Source organism: Nothoprocta perdicaria, unplaced genomic scaffold (genome assembly GCF_003342845.1).
Source record: "Nothoprocta perdicaria isolate Ctin4 unplaced genomic scaffold, notPer1 scaffold_329, whole genome shotgun sequence".
Lineage (NCBI taxonomy): Eukaryota > Metazoa > Chordata > Aves > Tinamiformes > Tinamidae > Nothoprocta > Nothoprocta perdicaria.
The window spans coordinates 17,446-40,990 of NW_020455565.1; the positions used below are offsets into that span (position 1 = coordinate 17,446).

General features: G+C 36.0%; 1 protein-coding gene across 1 annotated transcript in view; it reads left to right on the top strand.

The window, feature by feature from the left end:
- Window positions 1-20,117, top strand: part of RPRD1A (regulation of nuclear pre-mRNA domain containing 1A) — a 34,509-nt gene extending 14,392 nt beyond the window's left edge. The window contains exon 7 of the mRNA XM_026043298.1: window positions 17,076-20,117. Coding sequence (XP_025899083.1) covers window positions 17,076-17,225 — 150 coding nt within the window. The 3' untranslated portion in view covers window positions 17,226-20,117. The remainder of the gene's footprint in view (window positions 1-17,075) is intronic.
- The last annotated feature ends 3,428 nt before the right edge of the window (window positions 20,118-23,545 follow it).

Sequence of the window (23,545 nt, forward strand, 5' to 3'; positions counted from 1 at the left end):
GTATAGCTGTAGACGTATAGCTGTAGACGTATAGCTGTAGACGTATAGCTGTTACCCCCAGCAATAAACACCGTTCTGTAGATACTGTGGAACTAATGTGCCTTATAACTGAAGTGATCCTGTGAATGAGAGGAGTACTTTGGCTTACTTTTCTTTGGAGGACGGGAGGGTGGCGCGAGGCAGGCAGACGTGGGGATTTTTTTTTTGCCTTTTCCACACTCTTACGAACCGGTAATACAATAGATAAAGTCTTCAATTTCAAATAAAGGCTTTGGAAGTACAAAATTTCATGTGAATTGCAAGTCTGGACAAAGCATCATATGAGGCATCTTCCCAGCATGGCATTTGTAGGCAGCTTCTCTCCAGTTCATTTTTTATTTACTGTTTTTGTTTATTTACTGTTTGGAAGGGGGGAGGATTATTTTTATTATCCAGTTTCTTTTATATAGAACATATATAACACCTTAAGCTTAGGAAGATTTCTAGTGCTAAAATCCAGATTCTCATGAGGGAAATGCTGTTCTAGAAGGCCTACTATAGTTAAACAACTTCCTTTTAATTGAGACTTCTTTTGATGTTGCTGTTCTTTCATTCATTATCTAAACAGCTGTGCAAAGAGTTCCAAAGAGTTCATATTCTTACACTACTGATATTTACCAATCTCTGATTTCTTAGTAGAAGAATTAGAGAAGAATGCTCTGTATTTTTAGTAGCAGTATTTTACAGTTGAGTTATAATTTAGATTTTTTTCTTCTGAAAGAGTTTTGTTTCTTTTTTTTTTCTTGGTGGCGGGGTGTAGGGACCAGTGTTGGCAAAAAATACACAATTAATTATCCTAGCCTGTAGCCCTTGAGATAGAGCCTTCAGTTTTTGTTTCTCGATACAAGCCTGAATTGGCACAGGGTGTAGGGTGGGGTGTGGGATTTATTTTATTTTTTTAAAGACCCCTTAAACTTTATCTAGTGCCTTAGTCTTGGAACTTTTTATTGTCAGTACCAGCTGACTTTGCTGACACATTGTCATGCATTTCTTACTTCCCTAGTATAACTGAAATAAGATTAGGTTTCATCACGTTGTAACTGAGCAGCTTTAGTCTTTTGTCTTGCACTACAGAAAGTTAAAGATTCATCTGTAACATGAATCCTACGTTGTTTTTTGTGTAGCTTTCACTTTATAGTATTCCAAGTAATCTGCAACTCCCTAAATGTGATAAACTCCCAGTCACTCAAATTAATATCAAATTCAGTCTGAACTGTACTGAAACTCCTGTTACAATGCAATTGGAAACTGTTAGTTGAGAAATATTAGGAAGTGAGAAATAATAAAGGTGCATCTATGCTTTGTAGGACTGTTTTGAATGTTCAGAGTCTTCAGATAAACTGTGGGCAGCAGAAATCTACCTATAAGTAATGATATCAACAATTATTTTGCTACAGTCTCTTTGACATTGTAAATTATTGTGTTTATTTCTCTTGAAGATTATAACTCCAGGAGTTGAATCTGGGTTCCGTGTGCTTCCAGTTCAGTGTAGGATGTGACTTCTGCTGAAAACTGTTTGAATCCTTCTTGGATATTCTTGGGCTGAGGAGACTGACTGGGTGTTCTGTTTCTTCTTCTGTAACATGCAGTGAAGGAGGGGAAGACATTCACTAGCATTTTGGTTTTTTGTTTGTTTTGCAAGCAAAACTCAAGTAACCTGTGTTTTTCAGAGAAACTTATGTAGCTTCTAACAACCTGGAGAAGCCTGTGAACTAGGGATTTCTACTAGATGTATTCATTCTGTTTCTCGTATGATACCCTGTATGATTCCATAGGATAGGATTTGAAATAGATCCTTGTGCTTGGAGTTTCCTGTTGGCTAGTTCTAAATCTCTACTCATAGACTTGCTTTAAGAGGCTCTGCTTTGCATATAATGTATGCAGCTTTGGGGGGGTCAGTCACCTTGAAGCTGAGTTGTGCAAGTCCTTTACTCAAGTTTACTCGATGTTGAAAAAGAAACTTCAGTAGACCAGAGGTGAGAAAAGAGAGACTGGAGGGAGAATTTGGCATTTAAGTACAAGACTTGTCTCTTTTTAAGATTTGTTGGATGAGAAGTTAAAGTATGAGGGAATATTTGAAGTGGGAGATTGTCACAGTTTGCATCTTACTAGCAATAGAAATTGGCTTTGTAGAAATATATAAGCATATTTAAGCTATCTTTTAAATGTAGCCATTCGCTTCTGTGAATGTATTGTTTCTATTCCAGAAAGTGGTAAGAGATACTGTTTTTAAGGTTAAGTTTTGTAGAAGTGATTTACTGAAGTGGAGAATAGCCATCCTTAGGTCGGATACAGCAAAGAAAGGTCCACATGTTAGTGTTTTGTTATATAGTGCCATACTTGTTTTATGAATCTCATTGCCCTTTTTCTCGTAGCAAGCTTATAATCTCTCTGGCCTTAAGCAAAACCAATAAATACCCTTTTTAATATTATGACAAACAACTGATCTCATATTATGGTACAGATGTAGATAATTTCACAATTAGTAGCTGAAAGAGTATCAGTTTTGATTTCTGTGTTAAGATAAACAGCTTTCACTGCCTTAGTGAAATTATCAATGTTGAGTTGAATATAAGTCCTAAATTCTCTAGCCAGTTTCATTATGTTACACGTAACTCATCCTTGTTTTAAAAGGATAACACTTTCCTTCATTATATTTTAAAGCATTGTCACATTGAAGATGCTCTACTTCTGAAATAGAATAATAAAACGTTGTACAATGTTTTCCTAAAACTTTTTGCCCTTGTTTTGCCCTTGTTTGTGGAGGGTGGATTCTTTCAAGCTTTACTCTTCAATTGCTTTAAAAGAAAACAATAAAAGAACAAATGCTTGCAGTCCAATACACGTATCTGAGATACCTTTTGAAATCCTTTTTGTAAAGAGAAACAATGAGGATATTTACTTTTAAAAAAAAAAAAGGCAAAAAAGAAGGCAAGTCTTGCCTAGATGACACTTTTAGACAGAATGTACCTGGCTGTAGCAAGCCCAGACTTTATAGTGCTCACCAAGTTAAATGGATTTATTTCCATCTTCTGAAGAACAAATTTTTACAGGTATGTAATGGGATTCCTCTTTTGTGCTAATGAAAATGGTTAGGATGGAAAATTAAAAACAGAATAATCAGCAGGATGTATCCCATCTAGAACTACTAAAGTTCTTAAAGGATAACTGTAGACTGACAAGTGACTTAAAATGTGGTGCATTCTTGAACAGATACTCCTTTTGCTTTGACTGGATGTTTGCTGGAGAGAGAGGAGGTGGAAAAAAGTAAAGTTTTAAGTTGTGGTGAAGCCCAAGCATGTATATGTCAATGTGACCAGCATAGTGTGTGTGGGTTTGTTTGCTTTTTGTTTGTTTGTTTTAAGCTTATTTATTTTTCGACAAGCCTTTATTTTCCACAATAATAACAATACTGCCAACTAAAGCACTATTGCTATTGCAGTAAACTAAGGCAATAGAAATTCCTGATGACAGTATCACTAGACCAGATGAATTTGGGGAACATTTTTGAGCTTTGCTGCAAATGTTTTTTTTTCTTCCCCCAACTGAAGCCTGCTTTTGGAATTGCTGTTTGTGTAATTCATTGAAGCACCTGTAAGCTCAAAAGAGAAACCTAAGATATCAGGTAGCTAGATTGGGGAAAAGTTACTTTGAAAAGTAACTGCAGGGTAAACATCTTTTCTCAATCAGTTTGAGCTACAACGAAAATGTTTGCAAAACATGCTTTATCAGAAAGAAAGCACCGTGAAAGGGGAGGAAAAACAGAAGGAAACTTTTGCAAAACTACTTCATAATTTGAGATTTCTATAAAATAAACTGAATAAAAAAATCATGCTGTAGCTAATGGCTTCTGGAACTTTCATTTAATGGGAAGTGTACATTTGAAGGTAGCTGTGCTTAGATAAATGTGCTGCTCTATTTAGGATCTAGAAATTTAATAATAAAAAATTTGGAGAATTTAATGGTTAATTACATTGGAAAAGCACCACATGTGTTAATCTTTACTGTGTGTACATATGTTTTTCACTGCATCTGTGGTAATGGTCTTGTTGGTTTGGGAAAATTTGACTAGAAGTGATTCCTAGAGGTATCTAGAAAGATTTCAGTGACAGAAGGTTAGCTTTTTTTTTTTTTTTTTTTTTTTTTTCCCCAACCTTGCTGAAAAACAAAGCAGCTTCCATTCCGCCTCAGCTGTAGCCTTTGGATGCCTGGGCATGTAAACAACTTGAATAAAAACTGATGCATGACTTAGTTAAGCTTGTTTGTGAAAGGTAATGCATTTTAAAGAGTTTGAGGGCACACAACGTGGAAGCAGTTTACCAGACAGAATTTACTTGCAGTACAGTTACTGTAGACACTGGGGCAAGTGTTCTTATTTGATTGTCTCCTCTTGGTTGTCTCCTCATTTATACACAAGAAAATAATATTCATACTTCTGTAACAGAGATGACAAATGTTTTCAGAGTCCATTAATTGATTACCCCTTTATTAGTCATACTTCAGTGTCAGCAGGGGGAAGTCTTTGTAACTTGTCTATCTCCTTAACTAAAGCGTACTCATAGATACAGAAATATAAATACTGTTTGCAGGACTCCAGCTGAAATTTTACAGATCAAATCATCAAGCTTACACTGATGTTTAAGTTGGTATATAAAGGGGATGGGAGCATGTTATGAAATCAGCTAGAATTTATTGTTTCTTAAAGAGAACTCAATACTGTGGATTGAATGGGCCAAATAATTGAGTAGTAGGATAAGAACTCTGTCTGAGAGAGAGTATAAACTTAGGGAAAATAACGCTTCTTTTGGCTGTGTGTTGTTGAAAACTCCAACTCTTAAGAAAAGTTGCTGTTAAAGCATATAGGTGCAATACTGAATTTTGAGGAATGATTCCTTTCAGCTCATCATTAGCAACTTCAGTTAAAAGACTGTCCTAATTCTGAAGATCAATCTCCAAGGAAAATAACTCATCTTCCCCAGAAAAGTAAATCTAGAAGACTCTCCTCCATACTGAAAGAGACATGACACTTGTGTATTCTGAAACAAAATATGGGGGAGAAGGGGAAGAGAAGGAGAGGACTTTATGTGTTGCTGCAGGAAGTTTGTAGAAGTGTGTGCTTCTTTCTTTGCTTTTTATTGGAAGCTGAGATTTTTGATCATATTTGGGGGGGGTATAAACTATTCTTGTTCTGGCATCTTCTCTCAAAATTGTCTTAGAATCTAAATGATTTTCTTCATTGCTAGATTTCCCTGACCAAAGTAAAATTGTTACATATATCTGGGAAGAGGGAGGAAAAAATACTTTGGAAGATACAAATGGAAGCATGGTTGAGGGCAATGTGAAAACACCGTGTTATTGATGGTCTCTTGAAGTTACACACACTATGTACTGAAGTAGTGGAAATGGAAGAGCTGCGTCAACAAGAGATTAGGAAACAGGTACTCAGGAAATGAGTGCTGTTGTACTCACTGAGAACTAGTTCTCTAGCTCTGACTGTGAAAAGGGAGAGCTGGAAAGAGTTCTCTCCCATAGGTCTGCTGACCCTTTAGCTGTTAAATAGTGTAACATTGCCCTTACACCTTTGAGTTTAATTCTCAATAAAAAGCATGGGCAAGAGTAGACTTTACTTCTGTATTCAGACTCAAACAGTTTAGGTGTTTTTCAGCTCTAGTAAATGTGAAAATTCTGAGATGAGTCCGCTTTTGAAGTTTGCCATTGTGGACTAAAAGGAAATAAAGAGAAACAAAATACAGAGAGAATATAAAGAAACCTTTCAATAGCATATTTAAATCTCAATAGCATATATAAATGCTGTAAATGAATTATGTGTCACTCTAGAATTTCATACCATTCAAATGTAAGGAAGATATATCTCCAAAATATAAAAAGCACATAAGATTGATTTGATTAATTTGCAGATTGTCAAGTATCTCTCCAACATTTCTTAGCTAATGTTGAACCATGATTGGAGGAAAAGGGAAGCAGATTACTATCACAGGAAAAAATAGATGAAATAGGTGTTATTTGGTCTGTTTTCTCAGGAGACTAGACTAATGCAGTTGTGTTGCCTAACAGTTCTTGTGAAGAGGCAATATAAATAGTGTAATTCCTTACAGGTTTGCTTAAGGAAAAAAAAATAATTTTCAGAATTAGTGGATTGAAAAGAGACCCAAAGGTCTAGTAGCTTTGTGCCCCTTAATCTGCTAGGCTTTTTGTAGCTTGGTAAAAGCAGCTGTATCTGCTTTACCGAGATGAGGACTTAGAGGAAATAAAATTACTGTTAACAGCATGAGTGGCCCCAGCCTTAGTTTCCTGAATTGCAGACTAGTTTCCAAAACAAAAATGAGACTTTATTCTCCGTAACTGGGCTTGTCTGGATATAGAACATTTGTATAGGTGGGGACTGAGGGAATTGAGAAGTGGGAAGAATGCCACATGCTTATAAAATAAATCATAGAAGTGAAAGTATATGTGCTTCTATATGCTGGAATATATATCAGTATTTTGTAAGTACAAGTTTCAAAACATTTGAAGCTATTCTGTGAATCTTCTAATTTTAATTTAAGCCTTGTGAGTGTGATATAGAAGTGACTTATCTACAAGAATAAGCTTTCACTCTGCTTGCAAATTAAAGATTTCCATTGATTTTCTTTTTTTTTTTTTTGATTTATTTCTCCGTCTCATCCCCATACCTCCAAAGAAGACTTCTGTATGTTGCTCCATTTCTGAGACTTATCTAAATGTGGAGACTGATTTGGAAGTAGTACATGAACCAGTTCTAAAGTTCTGCTGCATGCAAATTTGGGGATGGGGAATGCGTAGTGGCTACTTGAGTTACTACTACATTACAAAGAGAGATACATTTTCAAAGGCACACCCTGAAAGTAGGTAACACACATTTGAGCTTTGGGTTCCACTGTTCAAACACTTCTAGAGTCACTTTCGAAAATAGGACAGAAATGACATGTCTAAGGCAGCAGTAGAGCAATGTGAAGAAGGCTTGAGAAGCAAGATTGACATCTGACTGGAATCTTAGAAGTCAGGTAGATATTCTCTGTGTCTGTATTTCTTAGATGTCTCATTACCCTTTTCCATTCTCGATTGTTTTTTTCATCCAGTAGTGCATAGATAACATCTGTTTTACTTTGACACAAATATTTCTGCCCTAACACAGCAAGGGGGTAACAATTTGTTTCAGTGTTTTACTTGTTTATTGGGTCTTGTGGAGGGTTGAGCTGCTTGTAAACATCTTTAGAAAGAGCCTCAGCGTTGGACTGTTGTTGAGGATGAGATGAGGCTTTCCAATTACAATGACTGTAGAAGACAGAAGACTTTTATCAAACAGTAGAACTTACCCATTTTATACTACTGTAATATTTCAAGCACATGAAGTTTTTGAATGCTAGTAGAGGGAATGATTCTGCAAGAGTGAGCAATAGGAAATTGTTAGTTTCCTGCATCACTTCCTAATTCACTGTAATCTGTGTGTCATTTCCATTTTCCTTCCTCTGAACTGCCTTCTCCTTGTATGATGATCACTAAGATGACATTAAGAATATTACGTTTTTATAGAATCACTTTTCTCTCCTCCTCTTTCTCTGGTTATTGGTTACTGTCTTATTTATCAAGACCCAAAGGAGAAGCTGAAATTGCTTTCAGCAAAGAAAAGGAGAAGCTTTTCATTGCCTAAGCATTCAAAGCATGAAGGTGAAACTTGATTAAATTCCAGAGGTATTTTAGGAGCATCACAAATTCTCCCATTTAAAATTACTTGTTAGCAGGGATGGAGTTAATTGACATTCATCAAGATGAGCCATAGACCAAAGAGGGTGACTTGTCTGTCAGGTTAATATATGTTTGATAGATCATTGAGTGAGCTCCAACGTCAGTGTCAGCTTCATTCTAGAATACTTCTCAAATCCTGATAATCACTTGTTATCCAGAAAAATCTTAGGCTTAAGTTAAACTGATATTTGATGTTTAGGTTCTAGCCACAATCTTTCACTGCTGTAATACCATGGCAACCAACATTAGCAACAGATATTGCATGAGTGTCAGTATTCCTGACATGCTTCCCCTATTTCATGTTTTGTCCCAGGAAAACGATGCCATTCTTAACCTGTAATCCATGAACCAACCTGTGGCTTTAAAAAGGTTAGGTGTGGTAGGTGTACCGCAGTCATTAGTCTTACATACACTGAGTGTTTAGCAAAACAATTTAGTGTGCCATGTTGAAAGGTAGGTATTTCTTGGGCTCACCTTCACAGGTTATGTAGTTAGTTGGTTGCCTTTTCAGTTCAGATATCTTCATTGGCCTTTCAACTGTGTTAGACACAGTCTCAGCAGAGAGAATTAACTTCTGTCTGTGTGTATTGGTTTGCTCTTAGCTGTAACCCACTTACAGCAGCTAACTATAGCATTAGCTGAAGATACCGGAGTGGAAAGTCTCTGTTCATAAGTGTGAATAAAACTAGGTATTTTTCCAAGCCGATGTGATCTCAAAGCTTTTTATTCCAACACAGGAATGTTGTGGATTAAAGCACCAGCAGAATTATGGGTACAAACGAAAAACAAGCTATGCTAAATGTGAGCACTAATTTTGTTGATGGGGAAATTACACCATCTGGCCATAATTTGCCCTCTAAGAAACAAGCTAAGCTCAACTACAGTTCTGTCTAGGACATGTCTGTTTCTTTTCCAGATGATATGTTCAAGAATTAGTATTTCCTCATTTTCTTGATTTCTTCCTGGGCCACAATGCTATCTTAGTACAGGGATGGCAGCAAGATGTTTAATCAGCTGAGTTATCCTCCAGAAACTAACTTCTAAGCCACTGCTACTTTGGTTTCCTGGCTAGTTACTCACCTATCTTTTATGTGGATTGTCAACGTTTTTTCTGTTAAGTGCCTGTAAGAGAAAGTCAGGGCTATGGTGATTGGAACACCAGTTTTGTTTCTTATGCAGCCAGTCTGCTCACATTGTTTTCAGCAGTCCTGCAAAGAAAGAAGTGCTTTGCATTTTTTTTATTGTTGTTGTTTTGATTCATTTTGTTTTCCTGGCTCATCAATGTCTCCCACCTTATGCTCAGAGAAAAATCAAGGCCTGTTGTGCATCAAAGAGGGTCTTCTGTTGTTTGCAGTCCCACACAGACAAGTTACACTTAGTGCTAATTATGGAGTCTGAAACAAATGTTTTATTATTTGGCTGATCAATAGAACTGAACTCTAAAGGATCCTTCAACTGCTTTCAAGCCAGAGACTTGGAAAAAAAAATGTGTGCCTGTATTGCAGAGCATAAGATGGCTATTAATAGAAAACTTTCAAATAAATCATAAGGTTCAAGAACTCCCTGAAACTCCCTGTGCTAAATAGCGAATCTCAATTTCTTCCCATCCTTCCCCTCCCTTCTACTTATGCATGTACAAATTAGTAAAAACCTTATTCCAAAATCTGTGAAACCACTCTGGAAAATAGCCACTGTAGTTCAAGGAAAACTAAAGTTCTCTTCATGCAAAATACCTGAAAAAATTATGCACACTCAACAACTAGTGTAGGTTTTATTTTTATGGTTCTGTTCAGTATTAGGCAACAATTCTTAAACTTCTCAGGAAGTTTATCTATGTTCATCTGTGAGCGGTAGACCAATCTTGATCACTTGAACTTGAGTTACTTGTAAGTATGCATTGTCTTCTTGATATCTGAATAACTAACATCAAGTTAGGTAATAATAACTAAAAGAGCAAGATACATTAAATTTGCTTGGTTAAAGATAGCTTCTATAATAAAAATTACCATTTGAGGTATAATCTGGATTTTAACTATCTTCTCTGTTACCACATGCTGAGCACAAACTCCAGGTTGGCATCTTTTGATGCAAATGATAAACATTTAGCATTTAAATATGTATTTTTTCAATTTGAAAAAAAATGTATTAAGAGTTAAGGTTTAGAACAATAAAAAAAAATTTTTTTTATATTAAGATAGTGCCCAGTTATCAGAAAATAGACTGAAAATACTAACAAAAAAAGCAGTCAATGAAAAATATAAGCATAAAGGACATTTGAAGGACACAATACTACAGTAGGTGGAATGGATATCTTACAATTCTTAAAATTAAGTGAGGTCTAATCCTGTATTAAAATTATTTCTATATAATAGGAATAGGAGACATTCTATTCAGTTAACAGAATATTTAATGGCAAAAGATTTCTCTTATGCTGTTGCATACAGCTTTATTTGTTCAGTAGTGTTGCCTAGTATTGTGCTTTTTTATGGCACATTTATGTTTCTCAGTACTTTCTCATTAAATATTTGAGAATATAGCATGATTTTATGCTATAACAAACTGTTTTTGACTGCATTTATCATCCTTCCTCCCCCAAAGATCACTTTGTTTGGAAAGGTAAAGAAGTATGCCCCCCTGTATTCCCTGTTGCAGATTTTTCACCTGCATATTAGTGAGTATGGGGATGGATTTGAGTTGTTTGGTTGGTTGGTTGGTTTGTTACTTGGGCCTGTCTTCATGACTCTTGATAACATAGATCAGAGCAAATAATTTTCCCTAGATAGTGACAAAAGCATATATTTGCTGCTCTTCCCTGTTAGGTGTGAAGCGGGGGACAGTTGGGCACTCTGTGTTATCAGCAGAGTTATTTTTCTTGTTTCAGTTCAAGCCCCCATTGCTATACTGTTGAATATCAAGTGCATGCCAGACCTGTCAATGCATCACTGAGGCCTCATTTGTCCTGCTCAGCCTTTTCAGCATGTAGTGCCAACTTTATTTATTTATTTATTTATTTATTTATTTATTTATTTATTTATACATGAGTGCATTTGAAGGGTGCCCATAGAGGAATTGCCTTTGCTTTAGAAGACTACTACTTGCAAGGGATTTACATAAGTCACAGTTAGGTTTTGGATTTATTGCTGTTTGGCATCTGTGGCTCTGCCACAGAAGGGTAATACTCTCCTTTTGCACAGCAGTTGCACTGTATAATGGAAGGAAAATGACATAGCCATACTTAGGGCTGCAACTCTTTACCTCAGAGCAGGCTGCTAGCACATGCCCAGAGCATATTTTTATTTCTTCTTTACAAACATTTCCTCTCTTCCCTGCAACTGACTGTGTTTAGCAGACTGCAGATCTTCAAACGTGTATTGACAGGCTGTTTGGCTGTACCCTGGAGCCTTCCAAAGCAGATTACTGGCAGAGAAGCTGACTGACTTAACAGTTGCCTGAACTACATCCAGCAGTCTAGATCTGCTGGTTTTGTTTGCCTTGATGGAGGGAACAGTCACCAGATGCTCCTCTTAATTTAGTATTTTTTCAATGTTTATGTGAAGTAAAGATGTGTAATCTTATGGACAGTCGAGTTTTAATAGACTGTTAAACAAATAGAGAACAGATGAACAGTTATTTTAGAAATTCTTAAATTGCCGTACAATTAGAGTAGCCATCTCCCTTTCTTCAATTCAATTCTGTGAGAGTGGATTTTATGTGGATAAGAGGGAAATTCGGTGTCTCTGTCACACAAAAGCTTCCAAGGAAATGTTCCTAGTCAAAATGCCTTGAAGTTGTACACCATTATGTAGGAAGCACATTGAAAAACAGAGAATTCAGGCTGTATACCACTTTGTATAATTCTATTTTTGAACGCCTTCCAGTATCATCATAATAAATAACTTCAGCAATGTTTAGCTTACTATATGTCCTTGCCAGTGTCTAGGTATTCAAAGGTCACTTCTGCGATTGGATGTTGCTTCAAATCTACAAACAAAGAAACCGCTTCTTAGATTACATAAACAAGGATAATCATTTAAAAGGCCTTTATTAGGGAAACAGGAGGCTTGAATAGATGAAGGATGTTTTTAAAAGCTAAGATATTGTAGAAATGATTGCTAACTTCTCGTATTTTATCAGTAAATCATAGAAGCATGTGCACTTATGGAGTTATTGCAAGCCTTAGGTCTTTTTCTTCCCCATTAGGAGCTATTTTCATTCAAAACTTTGTGAGGAAAAAAAATGTAAATGTCTTTCTATGTTCCTTTTAATTTTATTTACCTGCTGTAAGTTCTCTAGACTGGTTTTCCTAGTTGTTCATAACTTGTTTACTAGTAACTGCTTTTATACCTTTTTTGTTATAAAAACAAAACTAGCCTTTTGAATAATTCTTAGCTGGATTAATGTTAAAAAGGGTTGATATACCAAATTTGCTATCTAAAGTCGGTTGCTTGAGAAGCAACTTTAAACTGTGATCTTTTCTTATATTTTCTTTCTGTTCTCACTTGATATCACCCATGCACAAAATTCTCATGATAGTGTTTTAATACTAGGTTGAGAGCCCTTCCTGTTGGCTGTAGAAGAGGTGTGGTTTGTTTGTTTGCATTGTGTTGTGGAAGTCTTTCATGGGAATATTCCCACAGGACATACGAGGGGAGGTTGAAGAAGAGAATGAGTCAGAATATCTCTTGCTCCTGTGCATTCTCCCTTTCCAGCCTTCCTTTCTCACATTCCCGTGCCTGTCACTGAATGCAGCACTTGGAGGATATATTTCACACTTCCGAAAGGAAAAGTAAAACGAAAATAATTATGCAATATATCAAGTGTCTTACACAGCCAATAGTCTCATTAGTCACATAAACAATGTTTTTGATTATCAAGAGATGCTGAGCATTCAGAATTACTGTTAACGTAAATAAGATCTGTGGCTGCTCATCTTCAAGTTGTAACTAAATCCTCTTCTTTAGAATCCATTATCTGTAAAACTGATACCCCAGTTTCCCCAATTTCACCAGCCCACCTAGTGAATTTGTGAGAATGATTCAACAGGTGTAATATGAAACTGTCTAGCTAGTAAAATTTATTAGAGTATGCACACATTGTATGACTCCCTGGCCTTTATTGGCTTATTTTGAGAAATTCCTTTTAAAAATCTGCTTAAGAAAGAGCCATATATGCTTTGTGTAAGAAGTTTTTCTCAGACTGTGTGATGGTTGCCCTTTGCATCAGTTTCTTCAAGTTTTATTGGAATACTTTATGGATTGGAAGAATAACAAAGGGAAATGAAAAGAAAAAATAATATTTCACTAACAAGATCTTGAGTTGCCTGCATTGATAGGTTACTTAGAAAAACAAGACCAACAGCACCAGCCACCACAGCACTGTACGTATCTGAAGTCCTCACCAGGAGGTGAGGGTTGAGGTCCTCCAACTATTTTAATTGTATTAACCTCACCTGAAATAGAGTTAATATCCCAATTTCAGGTGAATCAAACACTTCTGAATCAAAAGCTGCTCATTTTTATCCTTTCTTGCTCACAGGCTAGCACTGTGTCTGTCCACATCACTACCATAAAAGCTGTGGAGTTCCATAGACTTCCTCCTATTTAAAGCTCTGTGCTGCTAATGCTTAACTTTGTTACTATAAAGGCAGGTTTCATACTTTATACTTTCTTTAAAAAAGAAAACAGAGCTTAAAATCTTTGTCTCTTGGCTAGCTATAGATAAATCTCCTGACTGGAGACCTGAACTGTTGCCCTCAGTCTCGAGCTCCACTTTCATCATGAAAATAGTTACAGGTAGCCCTGACTTCATACAATTTTCATATACATGTGTGTATTTTTGTTAAACGATGAAGATGAAAGTCCACCTTTTTGCACTTGGGTGCAACACTGACTTTGAAATCTGGAATCTGTACAGTTGTCCACATGTACAACTACATATGGAATCTGTAGTTGGAACTGAGAGCTTTTCAGTAACCTACAGACATGAAATGAACCTGTGTTGAAAAAGCTTAGCCACTTTAGCCACTAGGTATGATAAATATTTCAACCTGAAGACTTTACACATTTTTTCTTACATGCATTTTTCCAATGGACAATCACATTTTACTAATTATAGATTCCTTCAAAGTTGATCTCTGATAGCTTTCAGAATTTGGTTTCTTTTTTAGATCATTTGTGAATACGTGGAACTTTAAAAAGCTATCTCTAAGCCACAGACTATTTCACCTTTATTTTCTTACTTCCAAACCCCTTCTCATTTAGCCCTTATCTGTCTTACTGTATGGAGTATCAATTTGAATATTTGAGTGTAGTTGCTAAGAATTATTCTGAAATGCACCGTTCCATGTCATCAGAGTTTGACATGACATAATTCATGTCTTCTTACCAGATTATGAAGTGGTGAAGCCCTTCTTTTTATTAGGGACATGCATTTTAGCATACAAGCAAAAATCGAACAAACCTTGGAAAAAAGCTCACTTTGAATATCCGCATTGGAGACTTGTGAAACCAAGTGCAACCAAAATTATAAACGAAGTGGTAAGTGGAGATCAAGATTGAAGAGGGAGGATTTCGATTACAAAACCAGGAATGAAGAAAATTAGTACTGTTGGGGGAAAAAAAAAAGATAAAAAACAAACACTTGTGAGTGTGTGAGAGTGGATATTAACAGAGATGCAACAGCAAGTGTGGAAGGCGTAGTACAGCCTTGCGGGCGGTGAAGAGGTTGGGACTAAGGAACAGCGAGGAATGAAGACAGAGACCAGGAGTCAAGACTGAGGCAAGTCAGCTTTTGAGAGCCAAGTTCAGGCTGGAGGAGGTGGAGCAAGGTTGTATTTTCAAGGAAATAAAATACCTAGGATATGCCCTGCTGAAATGCCTTATTCCTACTTACTGTCCGTGCACAGAGGAGTTTACTTACAATCAGAGTGCAGACTCAAGATGGTTAATGCATTTCTGTTGATACCACAGCATACTTGTTGATATTAGGAAATGTCACTGAATCAAAGTTTTCCCAAGTGGCCATCAGTTTTTATGTGGGTTGCCTACTTCTGCTTTCATTGCTTCCCAGTGGCTTCATTTACAGATGTGTGGAGGAGTCTATATTTTAATTCAAAATTTGCTTTGAAATAGTAAGTTATTTATAATTTTATGTACTAAGGAAAGCCAGGTTCTCAGAACTAATGGATGCTTTTGATATTGGTCTCTCCCCCAACTGAATAATTTGTTTTGTTATGGTGAAATATGCCTTTAGAAAAGCTAGGAAGGTATCAGTAAATCTTTGTACAAAGCAGAATTTGAACAAGATGTTAAAATAAGCAAGAGTACTCCCAAGAGTAAGACTGTAGGTAGCAAGTAACACAAATTCAGCCTAATCTGACAAAACAAAACATCATACTTTTGCCTCTCCTTGACTATGTGAAGTAAATAGCTTGAATTTTTCTTATTTACACAGACATAATTTGAGTATGTTAAAATCAGTATAATGAAAATTAAATTCTCTATAAGGATTTCTGTAGTTAAGAGTGTCAATAAACTTAATAAATTGTCAATTAGTTGTATAGTATTTAGCCTTTCTGACTGAGTAACAATATCAGAAATAAAGCCTGAAATTCTCATTCAAGTCTCTTGCTCTAATTTTTAATTCATGCTGACAATATATTTACTGAGTAAAAGGAGGTATTGTTTATGCTCGATACTTGTCTTAGAACAGTCCAGGACTATTTAGGTGATGAGTTATTTTAGCAGTCCTACAGATACATAAGCAAAACTTTTTAGAAATAACTAATGATTTTGAATGGAATTAATACTGGGGAAAACCGTCCCCTGTGAAAAGTATCTTAAAACCTGAAATGTCTGCACTTTGAAAATTAGCCTTCTTTTGAACACAAACTTGGAAGCAGCAGAATTTCGTGAAAACTGCATTTCCTAGCTTTTAGTGCATTGATACTATATAATTAATTATAAAACCTTACATCCTTTTTGATCTAATGTCATTTTGTAGTAATGCTGAAAACTGGACTGAACTTTTCCAAAGGTTTCTGTTTTTAAGAAGGCCCAAGGAAGGCCCAAGGAATGCTAATAGATTTTAGAATCTCTGAGTGTATGAATCATGTGATAGGTGTTGGCTAGGAAGGGAGGCTATATAGGGAAGACTGAATTTATGAGAGCGTTCTCCTTATTCAGAGAAAGGCGTCTACTCTCAGCAATAGTGATCAAACTGATACTTGCTAGGCAACAAGGCCCAGATTAAATTTATATGGAAAGTAATGGATTTTGGAAATGTGATGTTGCTATGGAAATGATTTATTACAGGCAAAAAGGGAATTTTAATGAAGTCAAGCCACTGGTAATCTAATTTAAGTCATAATTCAGAGTTGTTGGAGCAAAGTCTTGAGAGAACTTGGCTGCTAATGTGATGTGTGCTTATTTGCTGAGCCTTTCGCTTTGCACTTTTGAAGAAATGTCAGTTTGCTGCTTCACAGTTCTTAATTGACGGAGGAGGATGTCCTTGGATAGAATTCAGCTGTTTTAGATGCCATTTATAAGGAATAAGTGGTGGATTTAAAAGTGTGGGTTTCTTTTGTTTATTCTTATTATTAATTTTGAGCTTACTGAACTTCATTCTGAATCTTAGCTTCAAGATTGCTGTAATTCTGAGGGGTGCAGCGTTCAATTTCCAGGCAGCCGTGCTCTAATAGTGTTGTATATACTGACAAATTGTTTGTCTTACTGCACAATGAAACCTGTCTTTTATTATTACTTTGAAGTCTATTTCCTGAAAAAATAGTCAGGACTATTCTCTTGCAAGCTGGATTAAAACAAGTAGTGGAAAAGGCATGAAATGTTCTGTTACAGATTTTTAGACTGACAGGCAAATGACCGTGGTTCTTGCACAGAATCAGCTCCCTGAGGACTCTGGATACTGCTGTAATGTTAGTAGTTAAATAGTAAAGTATTTGTAACCTTTGGGCATTACTGTAAACGACTCAGGATACAGGCTTTTGTTTCCAAAGTCATTTCCTGATATCATCTGCACCAGTAACAGTGATTTGGGCAAATGTGACCAAGTGTGGGCAAATTCTGCAGCAGACTGTGTCTCTAAAATTTTTGTTCTGTGTATTCTTGCCTATTAAAGAATGCTTAGTCATTTAACTTTCTTAAGGAGTATGTTATCTAGGAAGTATCAACTGCAGTAAATACAAGGGATGGTATTGGAAGATGAAGCTCATGTTGAACACCGCTGTGTTACAGGAATACAAGCGCAAGCTAGCCAGAGTGTCCCAAGTCCGGAAGGAGCTCAGGTCACGCATCCAGAACCTGCCTGATCTCTCACGACTCCCCAATGTCACAGGCAGCCATGTACACCTCCCTTTTGCAGGAGACATCTACAATGATGACTGATTGTAAGAATATCCTTCCATAATCTCTACTTTTTCTGTGAAATGAGGGGTAGGTCAGACTGGTTGGTACTCTTGTAGTATTATTTTTGTATATTGTTGGAGAGTGTCAGTAAAAATACTCTGAATAATTTATAAAAAAAATGGTTTAAAAAGTTGATTTGTTTGCTATTTTATTGGCAAGTGAACATAAGGGTACATTTATAAAAGAGTGGCATCTCTGACTATTGCATTAAAGAGTGAGTAATTATCTTATATTTTGTACAGATGTTTGCTGGGTACCCTGTAAAAAAAACTGGTAAGATTTTTCTTATGTACCCTATATTTAATGTAGATCAATATATAATCAAAGCGTACTTTGAGGTATGCTTTTAAGTTGACACATTTCAATGACTAGTGAGGCATTGAAACGCTATAGAACATAAACATGGAAATCACAACCTTATGTTTGCCAGAAGGTTATTGCAATTTAATGCAAAGTCTAACGTAATCTCACTGGCTATTATGTTAAACTTACCCACTTCCAAAACAAGGCAGGTGGCTTATTTTAAAATAAATGTTCCAATTTTATTTTGGAAATCTTAAATCATGTTACTGTAAGCATATCCTTAAAGGACTCAAAATGTTGCAATATTTTAGTTTTTAAACACAGCACAAAAAATACACAACTGACTATTTTAATTAGTTATCACAATAGCAACTTTTCTTTTTATAACTGCTTAGTTTCCTAGTTGAGGGACCATACATTTGTACTCTAAGCTCTTTCTGGACACTCGTCTCCATCTAAAAAAGTTGATCCCAGAAATGTGAAGCCATTTTACAACTTTTAATTAAAGAAGAAGGTCATTCTCTAAACTATTCCTATTGTTAAATGTCTGTTATTAAAATTTAACAATGATATATACTATTTATCCGTTCAACAACATGATGCAACCGTGCTGTGGAGTAGCCATGTGGTAGCTTTGGGTCAAATCATCCTTTTCCACTGAGGAACACAGGAGGCCAATGTGAGCTTACCTCCCACTGCTCCAGCAAACATTTCTAGATCTCCATCTTCTTCTCTCAGAGGGAAGATAGTTTCAACCTGCATATGATTTAAACTGAAGAAGTATATTACTGAATAGGTATTTTTAAAAAGATCCTTTGCATGGCACATGCAAATGTTATGTTTGTCTACAGAAAGCTAAATTTGTCAAAATTACTTATAACTGTACAAAGTGCCAGCATTTATGTTCATTGAAAAGCCTAAAGATGAAGATAGGTACCTAGTGGATTGCCAGAAAGCTTAGGCTTTTATTTTTTTTCCCCAATCAATTGTAATTTGGCACTTAAGTATTTAGAAATGATTTTTAAATTGTCTGCACTTTCTGGCATTTAAATGACCTTTAAAGAATTAGGTTGGAAGTATTTCAGTTGAATATATCATCTGACTATTTAATGATAACATTTTATTCATGGTTTTGCATTTGTCAGGCATTGTTTTGCATCGGTTAAGTTCAAGGTTTACAAATTTAATGCTCCTCACATGAAAGCAATTTTTACAGGAAGGATATTCTACTATGTAAAAAATTACAATCCCTAGAATACTTATTGGATATGAACAAAAGATAATATTTCTCTTTAATATGGTTTTAGTTCGAGATAAGTATCTCAGTCCAATTATACCTTCTTGTGGGAGGTGTCATGAATTATACCTCTGAGTAAAAAAACAGAAAGATAAAAACACAAACTGTTGCCATACCATTCCTTCTTCCATTCAAAGTTTGATGTTACCCAGCAGTTAAAGGAGGTGTGGATGTGTAGACTAAAATAAATAAATAAATAAAAAAGAAAAGGGTATTTGCAAATAGAAAGAAAGCCCACATCCTCCATATTAAATCTTTGGGCTTCTATCTGCCAGCATCCAGACTGCTGCTGCTGTGGTCAGTAAATATATATGTGATTCAACAATGTCCCAAGGTTTTCCCTAGCTTTGCCCATGGGAATTTAAAAGAGATCAATGTTTGTTTTTTCCCCGAAGATTTTTTAAAAATATTGATGCAATTGTAGAATATTAATTTCGTTAAAAAAAAAAATCTGATTGACAGGTAGGAATGCTGAAAATAGTTCATGAGCGCTTGCTAGCCATCCAAAGATTTGTAGCAGTTCTGAGAGGCAAATTCCTACACCACAGGAAAAAAATGTTAACCATAAATACTCCAGGAGAGTCTTTGAGTCTAAGATGTAAAATGAAGTGAAATCTATTGTCATCTTTTCATGATAAGAGAATGAAATGCAGATATAATTTTTATGCTTTAAACACTTCTGGTATGGTGAAACTTAGGTATATAAATTTAGATATGCATGTATGTGCGTCACAGCTGCAGTTAAAGTTTACTCTTGCCAGAAAATAGCACAAAATTTGTGCTAAATATTAAAACAGTTTACTTCATTAAGAATGGTAAAACAAATCATAAAATGTGAAAGCTCACTAGTCATTTCCTGGTTGAATCCCATCCATGGAAATTAGTACCCAGGGTTATAACAGTTGTGGTGTCATGGCTAACTTAAGAGTCCACTGAAGGATCTAGTCCTTGGATATTCAAAACTGGGGTGAATATGTTACATTTATACAATTGTTTGCTACCTTAACTTAAAACAGTGATATAAAGTTAAGTGCTGAATTGCCTTGATCTCTCAAGAGCAGTAAATACAGCACAACAGAGTTGTTTTTCATTTTCATAGCTATTAGTGATAATGTTGCTTATCTACAGACATGTAGAATTGCTAAAAGAATGAGGAAAATCTCACCTTTTTCCTGATGTATGTAAGTTTTAATTTTGAGAAAGTGCTATTTTGTGTATATATTTTATTTGATTTACTGTGAAATTGTTTACTTCAAGGAATGTTTAATACTTGTTTTTTTTTTTTTTTAATTATTATCCCTCAAAATTTATTTGGAAGAGAGGACTTGAGGAAGGTAAATATACATTTAGAGCAAGTGTCATGTTAATGTTTCAATGGTCATTTATTTCTATGGGAAGGGCCTCAGGTTAGATCTATATTGTAACTGTAATAGTATAGCAGGAGATAACCTTGTTAGATATAAATGCAGCCCTTTAGTATAAAAAAGATATTTCCAAATTCTCAGGTTCCAAAGCTTAAGATAAATGTCTGACACCTCAGGAAAGAGAGTCACTTGGTGGGAAAAGGAAGAGTGCCTGAAGGCTCAAAGGGAAAAAAAATGATATCAGAGTGGAAATGAGAAGCAAAACAAACATCTGCTTTTGAAAAAACAGAAATCACAGTGCAAAACTTTGAGCAGCACAATGTTTCTGGCTGTTGGACTGATTTGGGACATCCATTCTGTGAAAAAATGACTGCCCCCTGCCCATCTCTTCTAACACAATATGTTTCTGCTCAAACCACAATGCCTGGCCTACCAAAGGTACAAATACAAAATATCAGAAAAATTCTAATCCACTAATCAGCTTATTTACTTCATTGTATTGCACTTTTATTGAGCGATCTATGGACAAAAAAAAAAAAAAAAAAAAAAAAAAAAAAAAAAGGAGAAAAAAAAAAAGAAAATTAAAGCAAAGATAATCCTGCATCTCATTGCCATAGAGAATGTTTGGAGGTCTTTCTGCTGCAATCTCTGGGACTGCTCTTGTATATTCTGCCATTTGCAGGATCAAGCTGTATTTTTGCAAAATGTTATGAAAGCTATGAAAAACATCTATTCCACTTCCATGATTTTAAAAGTAAAGTCCTTAGTTGCAAAAAAAAAATATGATTTTTAGAAATTGTGCTTTTTGTTGCTCCTTTTGCCAATTAAGCTATATACTGCAGTAACATAGTTTGTCTGTGTTTCACTCTGTTTATGCTGATATTAATGTACTAAGATAAAACACTTCAGTTGATTCCTAGAAACACAACCCAAACTACATGCTTAAATTTCCATTCTTACTATTTTATCTGAAAAATCTTCTGAATGACCAGCCGAGAGCTTTGATTACCGTAAAAGTACATTCCTGTTTCTCCTGAAGTTTAAAAAGCCGATGGATTGGAAGCTCCATAGACTAATATTGCTCTCACAAGCCAGTGGGAGCTGAGTCCAGTACTTCAGTGATTACCCCAAACACACATTTAGGATGCAGTACATTCCCTTTAGAAATAACCATAAAAGTCATAGAAATCATGCGTAGGCTTAACTCATCAGAAAAGTTAGATTTCCACTTTTTGGAACATAAGCAAGTATATGGATTCTTTTTTTTTTTTTTTTTTTTTTTTTTTTTTTTTTTTTTTTTTTTTTTTTTTTGTGGAAATATTTCTGAACTAGAAAACCAGTACTTCAAAAAATTGACTGTTATATTTATAAATACTTAGGACCAGTTAGTTCTGCTCATTACTCATGCACATGATCACAGTGACTATTTCTGCAGGTAAAAAATGCAGATTCCAATATAGTGTCTGCAGAGAATTATTTTTTATGGATGGCCAGTTTGGTGTCAGTTCCTATTTCAGTGGCATTTATCTTAATTAAGCAGCACCTTTCTGCCATCTCGTTATTTAAAAATATGATTCTGAGTTCACCTTGAAAATATCCTACTAAGCATGATATTTTTGTGGGAATTTGCAGAAGTTCAATAGCACTCTGTTACTTGTTTGCAAAAGAAATTGAATAATTTGTTAAGAGCTATTAACAATAGTCAGAAATGTAAAGATGTTTCATTATTGTGCTCTTCTGACAGAATGTGTAATCCTTGTGTAATTTGTCCTCAAAATAACACCTGTCTGTATGCTCTTTCTTATTTAATAGAATAAAATATTGTTGTAAAAATATTTTTGAAATCATTGTTTAATGCTTACCTCTCTGTTCTCATTTTGTGAATGGCTTTAATATAACCTGATTTCTGTACTTAAGAGTAAGCCAAAATAATGTAGTGATGCTGCTGGAATAATTAGTACTAATTAATGCTTGGTATTTGTAGAATAGACATACAGTTTTCAGTGAACAAGCAGTACATTCAAAACTTTCAGGGTCAAATCTCTAAAATTTTAAAGAAATTATTATATATATATATTATTATATATATATATAAAAAGACCATAGACGAACCGTATCTTTCCTCACTGTCTGCCATAACTTCCTAATAGGAAAGCTCAGGAAGTATAGGTTAGATGAGTGGACAGGGAGGCAGACTGAGAACTAGCCAAATGGCAGAGCTTAGAGGGTGGTGATCAGTGGCACAATGTTTGGTTGGAGGCCTGTAGCCTCCAGTGGTGTTCCCCTGGAGTCAGTACTACTTCCAGCCTTGTTCAACTGACTTACTCATCAGGAACCTGAATGAGAGAACAGAGCTCACATTCTGCAAGTTTGCTGATGATCCAAACCTGGCAGCAGTGGCTGATGCACTGGAGGACTGTGTCATTCAGGGACGCCTCAGCAGAGAGGAACCTCGTGAAGTTAAACAAAGTCAAGAGCAGGCCTCTAGCTGGACAGCAATCACCGCATGGACCAAAACAGGTTGGAGGTTGACCTGCTGGAAAGCAGCTCTGCAGAGAAGGACCTGGGAACTTGGGTGGATAATGAGTGAACCATAAGCCATCAATATGCCCTTGTGGTCAAGAAGGCCCATGGTATCCTCAGGTGCATTAAGCAGAGCATTGGCAGTGGGTTGAGGGGAGCTGATCCTCCCTGCCTACTCAGGTGCTGGGCTGGACTGGTCAGTCCAAGAGAGGCATAAAGCCACTGGACAGTAAGTCCGCCAGAGGGCTATGAAGATGTTTAGGGGACTGGAGCACCTCTTCTATGAGAAAAGGCTCAGAGAGCTGCAGCTATTCAGCCTAGAGATTAGAAGGCTGAGAGGGAATCATACCAGTGCATACAGCTGTCTTAAGGGAGGGTGTCAGGAGACTAGGGCCACATTGTTTTCAGCAATGCTCAGAGACAGCACAACAAGCAGTGAGCACAAACTCAAACACAGGAAGTTCCATCAGAAAATGAGGAAACGCTTCTTTACTCTGACAGAACAATGGAAGAGGTTGTGGAGTCTCTTTTCCTGGAAATGTTTAAAACCTGCCTGGACATGATCTTGTGTAACATAGAGGGTTGGAATAGGTGATCTTCAGAGGTCACAGAGTTTTAGTTTTAATTTCAGTTTTATTCTGTGATTCGCTTACCACCCCTAACATTGATAGATGGACGAGCTGCAGAGGTCGGTGATGATCCCTTGTCTCAATATCCACCCTGTGCAGGCATTTTCACAGCCTGCCAATGCCTTCAGCAGGGCTAGTACTGTGCCTCTTGTCCTGCACTTCTCCATCCCGAGAGGTGTTAAC